This window comes from Nilaparvata lugens, chromosome 10 (assembly GCF_014356525.2).
Source record: "Nilaparvata lugens isolate BPH chromosome 10, ASM1435652v1, whole genome shotgun sequence".
Lineage (NCBI taxonomy): Eukaryota > Metazoa > Arthropoda > Insecta > Hemiptera > Delphacidae > Nilaparvata > Nilaparvata lugens.
In genome coordinates, this window is record NC_052513.1 from 8701277 (window position 1) to 8717152 (window position 15876).

General features: G+C 35.4%; 1 protein-coding gene across 1 annotated transcript in view; it reads left to right on the top strand.

Annotated features, from left to right (window-relative positions):
* Nucleotides 1–11259, top strand: part of LOC111046826 (inactive hydroxysteroid dehydrogenase-like protein 1) — a 48688-nt gene extending 37429 nt beyond the window's left edge. Inside the window, exons 4-6 of the mRNA XM_022332463.2 lie at nucleotides 1654–1874; nucleotides 8287–8514; nucleotides 10296–11259. Coding sequence (XP_022188155.1) covers nucleotides 1654–1874; nucleotides 8287–8514; nucleotides 10296–10415 — 569 coding nt within the window. The 3' untranslated portion in view covers nucleotides 10416–11259. The remainder of the gene's footprint in view (nucleotides 1–1653; nucleotides 1875–8286; nucleotides 8515–10295) is intronic.
* The last annotated feature ends 4617 nt before the right edge of the window (nucleotides 11260–15876 follow it).

Below are 15876 nucleotides of genomic sequence, written 5' to 3' on the forward strand. Positions count from 1 at the left end.
GGAGTGCAGAAAAATTTTTCCTGCACTAGAGCGGAAAAGTGATTCTTTGCGTTCTGTAATCAGTGCAGCAATGACCACTTTTCAACGTAACTGTAGGAAAATTATTTTTTTACACGAATAATTTGTAATATGTGATCTATTTGAGTGTATTTATTTGGGATGTCACGCAGAGAAGGGGGTTTGATGTTTCTAAAAACACTTTGGTGCATAGATGACAAGATGAGTACATATATAGTGCACTCGATTGTCACAACCCGTGAAAAAGATAATGCACCTACTCAAAATACCATTCAACCAGTTACTTAGTAAGGTCTACGTTATAATAGCAGTGAAGAAAAATAGGAAAACAGCGATGCCGATTCTCTGCCTTGTTACTGTCTTCTATAGAGAATAGCTGATACTGGTATATCTGATGTCATATTAACTGTTCATTCTTGTTCAAAATAATCATTTATTATATCGTCAAGAAAGTATATTTTTCAGTGATTAAAAAATACATTTTTATAATTGAAATTGAATAATCTGTCAATTTATTAGCCTATTATATGTCTAGATTGTTGAAAAACGATCTGGCAATGTTGCGGAGATAGAAAAGGATAGCGCTATCTGCTTTGTCGATTGATAGACAAGGATAGCAACACCAATGTTAATCAAATATATAACGTGGACCTCACCTCACTGTAGTAATAATTTATGCAAGTAGTAAAACTTATAAACAAGTCAAGTCTGACATGGAGAGGCTTGGAGCTACCGAAGGAGATGATCAGGGTAGTGATGTGGAGGTTTTTGTTGGTGCGGCCAAATAACGACTTGGACATAGATGGCCCTGGGAGGAACTAAGTGAAACCATAGAGAAACGATAGCGTAAGTAGATATCCCATGGTATAGGGCGTTTATGTCGCAACTTTTACTGTTATCCCAAGCAGATAGTTCACATAGTTCTTTCCCATGCAGCTGTGTGACGCTGGTAGTCTCTCAAATTGTGCCGTTCCTACACTCTCACCCCAACAAAACAGTAAAAATTGACAATAATCGACAGTAATCGGCTTGAGATAACAGTAAAAGTTACGACATAAATTCCCTATACCATGGGATATCTACTTATTCTATTGTTTCTCTATGGTGAAACCTGCAGATGCATCAATCATACACCCTCATTTTAATAATGAAACACTAGAATGTTGTCCAAAAATATCACGAATTTATTGAAAAATTACATACATATGGAAATTAATGAGAAATTGCATTTATTCAAATGCTATTAAATTGCATTTATTCAAATGCTATTTAATGAATAATTATTATTAAACGAAATGCAAATTAAATGCTGTAAATCACCCCTGTTTTATTAACTGTTGTCAATATTTGCAGTAGCAGAAGTCTTCGTGGTGATTTACAGCATATATTTTGGATTTTTTTTAATGATAATAATTATGTTTCAACACCTATGATGTCATCTTGAAACATGTATTTAACTTTCAGTAAATTCGATATATTTCAAGACAACATTCGGCTAGTGTTTCATTATGAATGAATATAGCTACTCTTACCAAAAACAGTATCTGAAATCATTAATTTTACTTTGTCAAATGTACCATTATCATGGATTAATTTGAATTTCACGTCCAAAATATGAAATGTGTTGATTTGCAGTGAACAATGTAGGCAAGCAGTACGCGTACCCGATGTACCTGAGTGAGGTGCCAGAGAAGGAGCTGTGGGACATAATCAACATCAACGTGGGGGCGACCACGGCGATGACCCGCTTTGTCCTCCCCCAGATGGTCGACCGCCGGAAGGGAGCCATTGTCAATGTGTCGTCCAGCGCTGAGTTCCAGCCTCTGCCGCTCATGACTGTCTACGCTGCCTCCAAAGTAACCAATCCAACATTTACTCATTGCTCTACTTACAACGACTCATCCTTATTTTCAAAAACTTGTAAACTTATATAGTATACAGTTGTATTTTATTTCTATTATTCAAGATATCAATATTTATATCTCCTACAAATATAATATTTTTTCCTAAATTTAAATTCGAAAGCAGCTCAGCTAAAGAGTTAACAAAGTCCTGGCAATTATCATTAGGTGATCTGTAAGCACAAACAATAACCCACTCCTCCTCAAAAATTTTCAGCTCTATCACGAGACAACTAGCCCCAACTATTGTGCATTCCCGCACATGAACATGATCATAATCTTTTTTCAAGAAACTACTACACCCCCATTTCTATTTGTGTGATTCATTGAATAGTACTGATTAAAACCAGGTATATCACACCCTATGGGCCTAACACCTTGGTGACCCGTCTCAGATAATACAATCATGTCTATAAATGGCAATACATTAGCAAATTCTAAACAGAACTCGTCTAAATTCTTCCCAATGAATCTGATATTACTATGAATTATATCAAAATTTACACTGGGTTGATTAGAAATAATATTGTAATAATCATTAGAGTTATTCAAACATAATGTCTCAACTTCATCGAATTCATCTAAATTTTCAAAAATGTCCATAATAAAATTATTTTACTGTTCATTGTTAAACAAGTCTTTAGTACTTACATCTTAGAAAGGTCCACATCACTTTTAATATGTAAAACATTCTTACTGGTTTCGTCTTTTTTGACAAGAATATTACCATCACGTACCCACACAAAGCGATATCCTTTCTCCCGAGCGATTGTTCTGGTCGTATTTAGCAGTTCAAGCGTTGAAGGTATCAAATGTTCGTAAGCCATCACCCTTGTTTCAGGTAGAACAGCTGAAATGTTTTTCGCCGATATACCAGCCCCACTATTGTCCTGCGAAGATGCTAGACGAAAATGACCCATCCATGACATCTTATCTTGACGACGTACGAATTTAATTACTATCGGTTTGATGCTGTCTTTCTTCTTACTGGGAAGGCGATGAGCAACACTTATGTCTCTAGCAGTTAACTCACTTCCAATCGTTTTTGAAAGCATATTAAAAACCTCATTGACACATTCGTTATTTGTTTCTGTTATTCCGGTAACCACAATATTATCTCTACGACTGTAAGATTGTAGGTCCGCAATATCTGTTTTCAGTTTTTCATTATCACTTTTCAAATATGTACAATTTTTCATTAGATATCTTCAAAGTAGTCCCTATTGGAGTCGATAACACGCTGATAACAGATTTTCAAATCCCTGAACGCTCCCTGGAAGTCGGCAACCTCAATGCTGTCTAGAGCCCTCGTCGAAGCACGTTGAACGTTTTCCAGAGTCCCGAACCACGTCCCCTTAAGTTGTCTCTTGATCTTGGGGAACAAAAAGAAGTCCGGTGGTGCCATATCCGGGCTGTAAGGAGGATATGGCAACGTTACCCTCGACTATTTGGCCAACTGCTCGGTGACGAGCAGGCAGGTGTGCGACGGAGCATTGTCGTGATGGAGGATCCACGAATCGGTAATCACCGGACGGACTCGATGAACCTGGGCGGTTAGTCGACGGAGCACCTCTCTGGTCGTTTACAGTTTGCCCGGGTGGCACAAACTCTTTGTGAACGGCCAGTACTACAGAGAGGTGCTCCGTCGACTAACCGCCCGTGTTCATCGAGTCCGTTCGGGGATTGCCGATTCGTGGATTCTCCATCACGAAAATGCTCCGTCACACACCTGCTAGCTGAGAAGCTGCTAGTTAATAATTCGTTTTGAAGTAGGCCTACCTATTTTTGACGGGACTACAGTCTATTTTTTTAATAATAGGTAGTTATTAAAACTAGTACCTATAATCAGGTGTGGTGCGCTTCAGTGTGAAATTTTCAGTGTTGAAAATGGATTTTTAAAAATCCGAAAGCGCTCCACACGTGAGATCTAGTTTTCAACAACTATTATCCAAAAGTTATATGAAAAGTAATTCTCAACCGCCTAGAATACTATTGTGATGGGGCAATTGAAGAGCACCAAGCTGGGTTCGTGAAAGGCACGTCAACAACAAACCAAGTTTTCATCTTAAAAGAAATAATAGCAGAGTATTGGGAGTACAACAAAGAATTCTATGCAGTTCCAAAAAGCATATGATAGCATTAAAAGAGATAAACTGTGGATACAACTGGAGAAATTTGGTATCCCAAAGAAATTGATTAATTTGTCAAAAATGAGAGTGACAGGATCAAGATGCTCTGTTAAAATAGATGGCAACTACAGTGAACCGTTCTTGGTTAATTCAGGAGTCAAACAGGGTGATGGGCTCTCTCCAATTCTATTCAACTTGGCCATAGAAGAAGCGCTTCAAAAAGTAGCACAGCAAGATGTCGGTGTAGAGGTTGGATCGAAGATTAATGTGTTGGCTTTTGCAGATGATGTGGCAATTATTTCAGAAAATATAGAGGACATGAAAACTCTCACCAAATTGCTAATAGAAGAAGCCGAGAAAATGGGCCTAATAATAAATAACTCCAAAACTAAATTGATACATTTTACAAGAAACTAGAGGGAAGGGATGGGCAGCCTGAAAATAGATGAACATGAATTCAAACAAGTGCAGGAATTCAAATATATCGGAGTAACAATCTCAAGTAAAATTTGGATAGTGTAGAGATACAAAATAGGGCAAACTCAGCAAACAGGTGTATGTATGCCTGCAAAAAAACTACTTTCTTTAAAGTCCCTATCTCACAGAACAAAGCTCAGACTATACAAGACAATTATAAGTGGAGTGTTACTCTATGGGGCTGAAACTTGGAAAATGACCAAGAAAGAAGAACAAAAGCTCATAGTGTTTGAAAATAAAGTGCTGCGAAAGATATATGGGCGCACGTACGAGCAAGGAGAATGGAGGAGGAAACATAATAAGGAAATCTACAATAAACCAGCAATTGTAAGTGAAATAAAGTGTAGGAGATTACAGTGGGCTGGGCACATACTCACAAGAGGAAAAGAGTCAAAGCTGAAACAAGTTTCAACACCCAACCCTCCAGGAAGAAGACCCCGTGGGAGACCCAGACAGAGATGGTGGCAACAGGTTAAGACTGACATGGAGAGACTTGGAGCGACAGAAAGAGATGCTGAGGAGCGAACTACGTGGAGACAGTTTGTTGGTGCGGCCAAATGTCAACTTAGATATAGATGGCCCTGGGAGTAAGTAAGTATTATTCAAAAATAAGACTGCAGTGTCGTCAAAAATAGTTCAAAACGAATTAACAATAAGTATTGAAATACTTTGTAAGACTTATCCATTTATTTACTCTTTTCTTACATGTGGAATCACTTTTGGAAAGAGCACAACCAGCATATGTGCCTAAGTAATAGCCTATATGTTTCTTTCAAAATGGGTTCTCGCATTTTACCTATAATGTTGACCATTATTTTGAACAGAATAGTTGTGAGTGGCCGTTTTTTATCATTTTTGATCGCTTTTTAATAATTGGAAAAAGACAAAATCATTTGAGATTGGACAATACCTGTATTCAAGCTAGAGTGTTGAATGTAATGCATGTATTTGAATGGGCTGAGACATAGGTACCGCTCTGCTGTTCCCCACCATTGAATTACATGCAATAAAACTCTCAAGCTTGAAGGTACCTTCACCGCTCCACTATAATTGCATCCTCAACAACAAAACACTATTTTTCTGAGGTGGGAACCCTTCAACAAGGCACCTGGCGGCATGGAGCCGCTTGGGTAGTGTGCGATTCTCACCTCACTAGAAAACCAAACCTCATTCTGCACCTATCACCCCAGATAACATCCCAGAAAATATCACCCCAGAAACCGTTTCAACAACACACTATTATACGCAATAGAATTCATGTATCTAATCCAGTATAATTCACAGTGAATTCGAAAGCTGTTAACCAGATTGCATAAGGCATGAACGTGATAATTCGAAATTTGAAAAAAATACTATATGCTACATCATGAATTTATTCAGAACTGAATTTTGAATTCTTTTCTAGTCTGAATATTGATGTTTGAAGTTGAAAAAGTAGAAAAATTATTTTATATAATACCTTAATAACGTATTTTTCTTTTCCATCTTTATGACGTATTCATGGGCAAAACAAGTTAAAAATAGGTAAGGCACCAGGAGAGGATGCTATCATGGCAGAAATGATCAAAGAAGGAGGACAAACTCTTTTCGAAAGTTTGCATTACCTGATAGGTCTAAAATGGAGAGAGGAAGTGATGCCTGAAGAATGGTGAGGGGGTATTATTCATCCGATTTTCAAGGGAGGAGACAAAATGGAGTGCCAGAATTATAGAGGGATTACCCTATTGAATGTTGTATTACATTCATCTCATGCACAAGGAAGCTAACAATTGTAACATATTTTGCTTGATAAAATGGACCATTACACAATCAATCAACAATTAAACTATTTATTCAGAACATACATGAAAATTTACATAAGGATGTTTATTGAGAACATACATGAAAATTTACATAAGAATGAAAAATAAATATACGTAATTAAAGTTATCATAGGAAATAATTATTTCTTCTGTTTACATTTCAAACATCAATATTTATTTTACACTAGACAAAAATTCAAAAATCAGGACTCAATAAATATTCATTTAAGCTGTAGCCTGATAATTGGATTATCAGTAAATCTTTAACCGTTCGGTAACTAAATCTTCAATACTGCCTTATTGTACCATATTTGATGAATTGAATTTATATTCATTCAGGGCCTCCTTTAATGTGGGAGGTCCTGATTCATCTCAAGCACAAGAAAAGATATCCATCAAACTCTTCATTCAGAACATACATGCGAAAATTTACAGGAATACGTCATCTTTCTTATCTTTATCCGGCGCTACAGCCCTAGGTGAGCTCTGGCCTCCTTCACAACACACCTCCATTCTTCCCTGTTCATGGCTCTTTCCTTCCATCCTCTTACCCCCATCTTTCTCAGGTCATCCATCACTATCTTGGTCCACCCACCTGTTCCTTAGCCTACCTTTCTTTCTTCTGCTGTGCAACTTGCTATTAAAAACTATTTTCGGCATTCTAGCCTCACTCATCCTCATCACATGCCCCAACCACCTTATTCTTTGGGCTTTAATGAAGCGTACTATATTTTCTCCTTTTATTAATGCTTCTATTTCCTCATTTTTTCTTATTCGCCATTGCTGCTCATTAACCTGAACGGGATCGTAAATTCTTCTTAGTATGGATCTTTCAAAGATTTTTAACGCATTTTCGTCAGCCATATTCATCACCCAAGTTTCTGCCGCATATGTTGCCACTGGACTCACCAATGTTTTATATATTGTTATCTTGGTGCTCCTGCCGACCAACTTACTTTTAAATAATCTAACATTGGCATAGTAGGCCCTAGAAGCTGCTTGAATCCTTTCTTTTATATAAGCATTATTACCTGTGGCATTTATTGGGCATCCTAGATACTTGAAGTTCTCTACACCTGCAAACTTTTTGTTATTCACGTAGATATTTCTTGGTACTCTGGACTTGATTGCTGACACACACAGATATTCACTCTTGTTCTCATTTACAACCAGTCCGACTTTTTATGCGTCATCCGCATATGCACATACTTGATGCATCTTGTTGAATATGGTACCTCTCTGATCCACCCTTTCAATAGCTTTCTGGAGAGCAATGTCGAACAGTACTGCTGAGAGCCCATCACCCTGCTTTACACCAGCATTAAAATGAAAGCTTCTGCTCAGCCTATTTCCCATCTTCACTTTGGCTGTAGTAGCAGCCATTATCATTGTGATGAGGTTAACAAGCTTACTCGGAATAACAAAACTCTTGGGTATCTGACACAGCTTAGGCCTGATGAGACTATCAAAGGCTTGCTTAAAATCAATGAAAAGGCAGTGCACATCTATTCCATGCTCATAGAATTTTTCTATTATTTGTTTTATTACAAAAATCTGGTCAGTTGTACCCCTATCTCTGCGAAAGCCACACTGGTATTCACCAAGTATATTTTCTGAATATGGCTCCAATCTATTTTTTATGATTGCAGAGAAAATCTTAATTCAATTCACCACATATGTTACAATAAAAATGGAATGGAAAAATTATTTAATAGGCGGAGTTAGGACTTTCAAGTCCTCTCTACCATTCAACCTCAAGGCAGAATTCAATAAGTTAGTATTGAAGATTTTGTTTTTGAAGAGACGGATTCAAGGATCCATAGGTTCAAAGAGCCTCATACGTCAACTGAAGCTTATTATGTCTCGTTGAAGATTAAGTTAGTTTTGAAGATTCAGTTAAGTTACTTATTGGAACTTTAGTTTTCAGTATAAACTTACTTATATTCCTATTTTTGGTAGGTGTTCATGAAGAGCTTCACGGATGCCCTGCGCATTGAGTACCAGAGCCGGGGAATCACGATTCAGAACGTGTCGCCTCTATTTGTGAACACCAAGATGAATGCGTTCAGCCATCGCCTGCAGGAGAGCACACTGTTTGTGCCCGACGCCGAGACATATGCGCAGAATGCCATCAACACCCTCGGTGAAGTCAGCCATACCACTGGCTACTGGTCGCATGGTGTACAGGTCAGCAAGGCAAAACAGCATTGACATTATGAAATATTAGTTACCAAGTTAATAATATACTGGTCTCATGGTGTACATGTCAGGATGGCAAAAAAGCATTGAGATTTATTGACATTATGAAATATTAGTTATCCAGTCAATAATATACTGGTCTCATGGTGTACATGTCAGGATGGCAAAAGAGCATTGAGATTTATTGACATTATGAAATATTAGTTATCCAGTCAATAATATACTGGTCTCATTGTGAGGATGGCAAAAGAGAATTGAGATTTATCGACATTATGAAATATTAGTTATCCAAATGTTGTTGTTGTTGCTCTAGCGTATAGCTTGGATTGTAGGGAGTCCCCTAGGAAGTTCCACTTCGTTCACATAACCACAAACTCCCTTGATGGAAAACTGTGATAGACAGTATTATTCAAATGAACATTTTATGAAATTCCTTTTCACAGTTCAGAAATAAGCAATAATTTTAACTATGTGATAGACAGTATTATTTAAATGAACATTTTATGAAATTCCATTTCACAGTTCAGAAATAAGCAATACTTTTAACTATATGATAGTTAGACAGTATTATTTAAATGAACATTTTATGAAATTCCATTTCACAGTTCAGAAATAAGCAATAATTTTAACTGTGTGATAAACAGTATTATTCAAATGAACATTTTATGAAATTCCATTTCACAGTTCAGAAATAAGCAATACTTTTAACTATATGATAGTTAGACAGTATTATTTAAATGAACATTTTATGAAATTCCAATTCACAGTTCAGAAATAATGCAATAATTTTCTTCTCTGGAGAAATTGGGACCATATTTCAAGTCTTTGTGATACTTTATTCTTGATTTTCACATAAATTTTAATTTATGTTATCCAAATTATTCTTTATGATTCTCCATCGTCAAGGTACATATCAACTTGTGTGAAAAACTTTGACAAAACACATTGTCTGTAAATAGCTTTTTTCCTTATAATCGTCTGGAAATGAACTTACAGTAGAGCAAAATTTTAGTTCTTTAATATTTTTCTTTTGAATTAATTTTCTCAAAATAATATTTTCTCCAACTTGTTCTCAAGAACCAGTCTTTGTATTTAATGTGTGCCTCTGTTAACATAAATGACAAAGTAGTGAAATTTCACAGAGGCATAAGGTATTATTATAATTTAAATTTATACATTTTAGCCTGAGATACAGTAATTTTTTGGTTAGCTTAATTTTTTTCTTAATATGGGATTTAAAAGGAACTATGAGAAAAATCATATCTTGATGAGGATATTTTATAAATCAATAGTAATAACTGGCTGAAACATGCATGACATAGCAATAGAACAGTATACCAAAGTGTCTGTAGCTTGAATGGTTTATGAGAAAAAGGTACATGATGCCTTGTATTTCAGCATGAGGCACGGCTCTTCATATAAAAAATCTAGATCTCGAGTAAGTTAGTCCAACCCATGCTTTGTGACAGTCACCCAGCTGAAATACTTGTTATCCATTGAACTATTTTTTCAACTCATCCACAGGTGCACTGCAACAAGATTGGATGATGGAGATAACTTTCGAGTCTCATCCACCTGTCAATGGATATTCAAATTCCATTGCATAGTTTGGAAATAAGCAATCATTTTTCCACTGGAGAAATTTGGACCACATTTTTGGTATTCGCAAGTCATTATTTATATTTTGGTAAAAATGATAACTGTTGTTTTTAAATCATGTTTGCCTACTTGGTATTGAAATCACAACTCATTTTCATTTTGTTTTACAGAATTTTGGAATGATGCTGTCACCCATGTGGATGCGAATGTACGTCGGAGGAATGCTCAATCAAGTTTTCAGACAAGATTACTTGAAAAACTGCAAGCTGAAGGACATTCCAGCGTTATAAATTAGTTAATCACTCACATATAAGGTGTAAAGAATCAAAGAGTTCAATTTGCATTGTGGTTGATGTAACGGAGACTTTTACAAACATCTGGGAAAATATTTACCGGTTTTTGTACCGTACCAAGTCTCAAGCGATGATTTTTCAATCCTCTCAATCTTGAATCTCACGAAAGGTACCAGAACCAATTGTTTTTATCTATAAACTATTCAAAATTTGCTTGAATAAGAGATGTAATCTCATTAAGAAGTATAACATGAACGAAATTTACTAAAATTGTTTCTCGATTACGGTACCCTGATCACAGAGTTCAGAATCCTAATCTCAGAAATATAGTTGAGAAATTATTATAGAGGGTTCGTTGTGAAACTTATTTCAAATTATAAAGTGCCATTAATTTACATACCCTAATCCTGAATGATATACTGAAAACCATGATATCGCTCCAACATGCTCTGAATTATTCTTTTATTCACAAAACTTATAAATATCATAAACTACCTATCAATGTGTTATAAATCCTCCTACTAATGCTTGCAGAAAATAAAATTACCTTTTCTCATAACTTATTCTTAATTTACTACTTTATGATCAGTTGCATTATGGCATGAAAATCATGGAGAAATAAAGCGTAATATAATTCATTTGTGACTAATGCTCTCTCTCAGCTCTTCATTTTGTAAGCGTAAGTAGCCTATTGTGTGGAGTTATATCTGTAAATATTCTATTTCATCATACAAATTGATCTTTAATAACTTTGATTTCTCTAGACACTTTTTCGCACTTAATGAAGTTCCTGCTGAAATTATATTAAAAATTTATTTTATTCTTTCAAGATCATAAAATCTAAAAAACTAATTGAAAAAGGTTTTATTCATCATTCTTATTCTATCATAATACTTTTATATTCACATCCATAATATATTTTGTAATGGAATTGTTCAAGCACTGTGAATTATTATTTCTATTAGTTTATAAATTAAACTTATATTAATATTTTATTTCTATCAAAATCAATCATCAAAATGTTTTTTATGTATATTTCAAGTTATTTCACATTCCATCCATTTTATTTTATTTTCATCCATTTCATTTTTCATCTTAATTAGAATTAGCTAGTATTGTAGATGTTGTGTTATGTTATTATTAGGGGATTGTTCTTTAATTAGCTTGCTTGCCTTTCTTCCTGTATGCTTCATCTAAGTTTGTACCCTACCATTCAATTTTGACTGATATTTTAGTAGTAGTTTAATAAAAAAAATACTTTGTCAAATATTATGTTTTATATTTTTAACCTATCCAGAAAAATATTATTTTGTCTACCATATTTAGTGTATGATGTAAAATAAACTTGAACAATGAGATCTACAAGAACGTCCCACTACAAGTATTGCCTAACTTATGCACTGATGTCATAATTGGCCAAGACGTCATCCTCAAAGAACATTCGTCGGTGAGTATCGGGTTTGGCGGCGACCAACCCACCCTTTCCATCTGCGCCTTATCACATGCAACGATCGAACCAATATCTATTTTCAGGAACATCTCTCCTGATTGCAAGCCCATTGCTGTCAAATCAAGGGAATATTCTCGAGACGACGAACAATTCATCAAAGAAGAGATCGATCGATCACTGGCGGAGGATATTATTGAGGAGAGCTATTCTCCTTGGAGAGCACAACCTTTTCCAGTCTCAGGAGAGAACAAGAAGAGAAGGCTCGTGATAGATTACTCTCGAACAATAAACAAATACACCCCTTATTGATGCCCATCCATTACCTCGAATAGAATTCTTGGTAAATACAATCTCAAAATTAAAAATTTACAACTCAATTGACCTAAAATCAGCTTGAAATCTTGGAGTCAGAACGACCTTATACAGCATTCGAAACCAACAACTCATTGTACCAATTCGAAAGAATCCCTTTTGGAGTAACAAATGGCGTGGCTGCTTTTCAACGTAATAAAAATTCGATTATACAGAATGAGAAGTTGGAAGGTGTCTATGCCTACTTGGATGACATTATTATTTGCGGGATAGACAAGCCAGATCATGATAACAAACTAAGACGTTTTCAAGACGCAATAAAAAATACAATCTAACCGTAAACCAGGACAAGTGCAAATATTCCCAATCTACCCTTAAATACTTGGGATATTTGATTGAGGATGGAGAAGTGAAACTATTACGTTCAACAGATGTCTAAACCCGAATCTAAGTTTAGTTTCAGGCGCTTCAAGGTCAAGCAGGTACTTGAGACCATAAAAAATTAAGTAACGGCAAATGTTTGGATATAAATGGACTGAACTCTAAAATGGTTATTTTAAAGATTGCTGCTCCAAATATAGCGAAGTTCTAACACACATTTTCAATATGTGCAGAGTTAGGAATATTCCCAGATGAGCTTAAGAAAGTAAAAATGATGCCAGTTCATAAAAATGGTGACAGGACAAAAATAGAAAATTATAGGCCCATTTGCATAGTGGAGATGTTGCCTAAAGTTTTTGAAATTCTCCTTCATGAGCAACTAGTCGCTTATTTCGAAAACAATAAGATATTGTCAAAAAACCAGTATGGCTTTAGGAAAAATTTAAGTACAAGTGATAATGTTTTAAACCTTGTAGAGGGAGTTATCAAGAACTTGGAGCAACAAAGTAATGTTAATCTAAGAGCTTTTGATTTAACTAAAGCTTTTGATTCAGTTGAGCATGAAATTCTATGTAATAAACTCTCTTTTTATGGCATTGAAAAAGCGGCAGTAGATCTTATTCGTTCCTTCCTTGGTGACAGAATGCAATTTGGGTTTAGGAGTGATGAGTTTTCAAGTGGCAAAGTGGTCAGGTATGGTGTACCGCAAGGTTCCATATTTGGGCCGCTGTTGTTCATAATCTACATCAATGCCAAAATACAATAAGTAGTTTCTGCAGAAACAGTTGTTCTTTCCTTTTTGCCGATGATCTGGGCTTGAAAGTCAGTGGTACTGATGAACAGCATATTAATGTAGTGCTTGAGAGAAGCACATTGACTATTGAAGACTGGTGTGCTTCCAATAATCTGAGTTTCAACTCGTTGAAGACCAGTGACCTCCAATTTTGTTTCAATACGAGGTTTACTTGCTTGGGTTCTCTGAAATTCTTAGGTCTTATGCTGGACACAAACTTGAACTGGAAATGTCACATAGATTATATATCTGGTAAGCTCAGTAAAGGGATATTTCTTTTGCGTAGATTAAGCGATATTGTCGAACATGATGTATTAATGAGTGTCTATTATGCGCACATATATACTTATATAGTCACTTGGCTTATGGTGTCCAGCTATGGGAAAATTGCTCTACGGCTGTTACACTTTTTAAATCACAAAAAAGCTCTTTTTTTGCCATGCACCACCGCTTGCAAGGTGTAAACCTCTCTTTCAAGGATTAGGTGTGTTGACTCTTCCATCACTATATGTCTATGTGTGTTTGATTTACATGAGGAAGAATGTGGGCAAATATGTTATAAATAGTGATGTACATAATTATTCTACTAGAAACAGGGAGGACGTAAGAGTAGATTCACACCGTTATACTGGCACTCAGAGAAACTGGCATATTGAAAACCGCTATATTGATAAAAAATATGAATATACGATTCAATTCAGAAAGAAACTAGCTTTACATCAATATGTATTTTGAAAACATTTATTTATTTCGAAAAGTGTAGAAAGTCCTTGAATCTAGCACTATATTCAATCGGTAAAACCGATTCATATTTGTGAAAAGTCTAGCGACTTATTTCAAACACTAATACGACAAAATATAGCGAACAAATATGTATATGACTACTGTATTTGTTTAGGACTTTATTAATTGACAAATACCTAGAATCAATTTAGCGAATTCATGGAACTGTTCACCATGGTTACAAGCTATTTTTAGATCGTTGAACTGTCTGGTTACTAACAATTATTTCAGTTGTCTACTGGAAAGCGTGGTGCCAACACGTTGCTCTTTTATTGTGTTTTTGTTTCTACTCAGTGCAGTATTATTATTGACGATTATTAGTATATTTTATTGATTATTTTCATGGAACACAAACTTACAAATGAAATATCATATTATTCACAGCAGAATGTTATTTTTATTTCAATGTGTCCATGGGATACTTATGAATGCAAAGAACACTTGTGTAAAGCAAGAATAGATCTTAATTATAATTCAAATACTTTAACTAATTATAACTTTAAATACCAAACATCAATTTTTCATATTCATAAAATGTTTCAACTACCTTACAGTATGGTAGTGTAATGCGCTTTATTTGTTGATAAAATAACAGCATTGAAGTCATTGAAAGTCGTGTTTATCTATTTTTTATTCATAATTAGGATTAATAAAAATCTTTACAATGTTTAAATGATGTTCAAACATTCCTAGGGCTTATCTAGACTGTTTATTTTTGTGATAAAGCTAGGCAACCGTTGATGGGTGCACATTGTTTCAGGAGTTGTTGATAGAATAATGTATAATATCCTGAAATTCCTAAAGAAGCTGTTGGTTCTTTCCACAGACCTTCATGAGGATGAAATTTTAAAATTTCTAAATGAGAATAGAATCTAAATAAGAGAAAGAACTGAAACGATGCATAAAAAATTAAGAGAAAGTACAAAAACGTATTTGAAATGGTATTATCAAATCGATTTGTGTGTTCAAACGATTTGTTTCAGACTCGCCAGTAACATTTATAAGATTTTTATTGAAAATTGGTTCTGATATTGTTTCAAGGAGGATAAATGCTGAACATTCTGATGTGACTCACTTCTATGATGTAGTGTTGATGGTTAATTTGCTATGAGGGCTCAAAGTTGGGCATTTTTACGTTTGAATGCATGTTAAACCGGGCCTAGAGGTCGCAGAATGACGTCACATCATAGCCGGCTGTGTTCTCCACGCATCTTATGTGATCAAGGCAACCTTCTATACACTATTCTTGGATGAATACTACCGATTTCCATGGGCTTTTCCTTGTACAGACACATCGGCCGAGACAGTCATCAAATATCTCGATAACCTTTTCGTCTTATTTGGTCTACCTTCATACAAACATTGAGATAGGGGATCGTCATTCATGTCGGATCGTCTTAGAACTAAAAAGGTACAGCAATCAGCCATACAACACCTTACAACCCTAAATGTGTGCAAATCAGTAGATAAGTTTAAGTATGAAGGTGAGTAAGTAGTTGCTTGTGAGACATGGTGATACACACACCATTGATTCATCATCAACAGCATTATTCTTGAGGCTACTTCAGAAGATGGAAGGACTAGTTAATATTAAGGAGGAAGAAGAGGGTGATATTTATGATAGACTTTCAGCTTACTATACTGATACTAAACCTAGCGCCGCAGTGCAGGATGGTTTCTCAGAGCTTGGCGTTGTTGTCATTTGAGATGGGTGTCTGGCTTGGAAGTGTTTCGGCCGC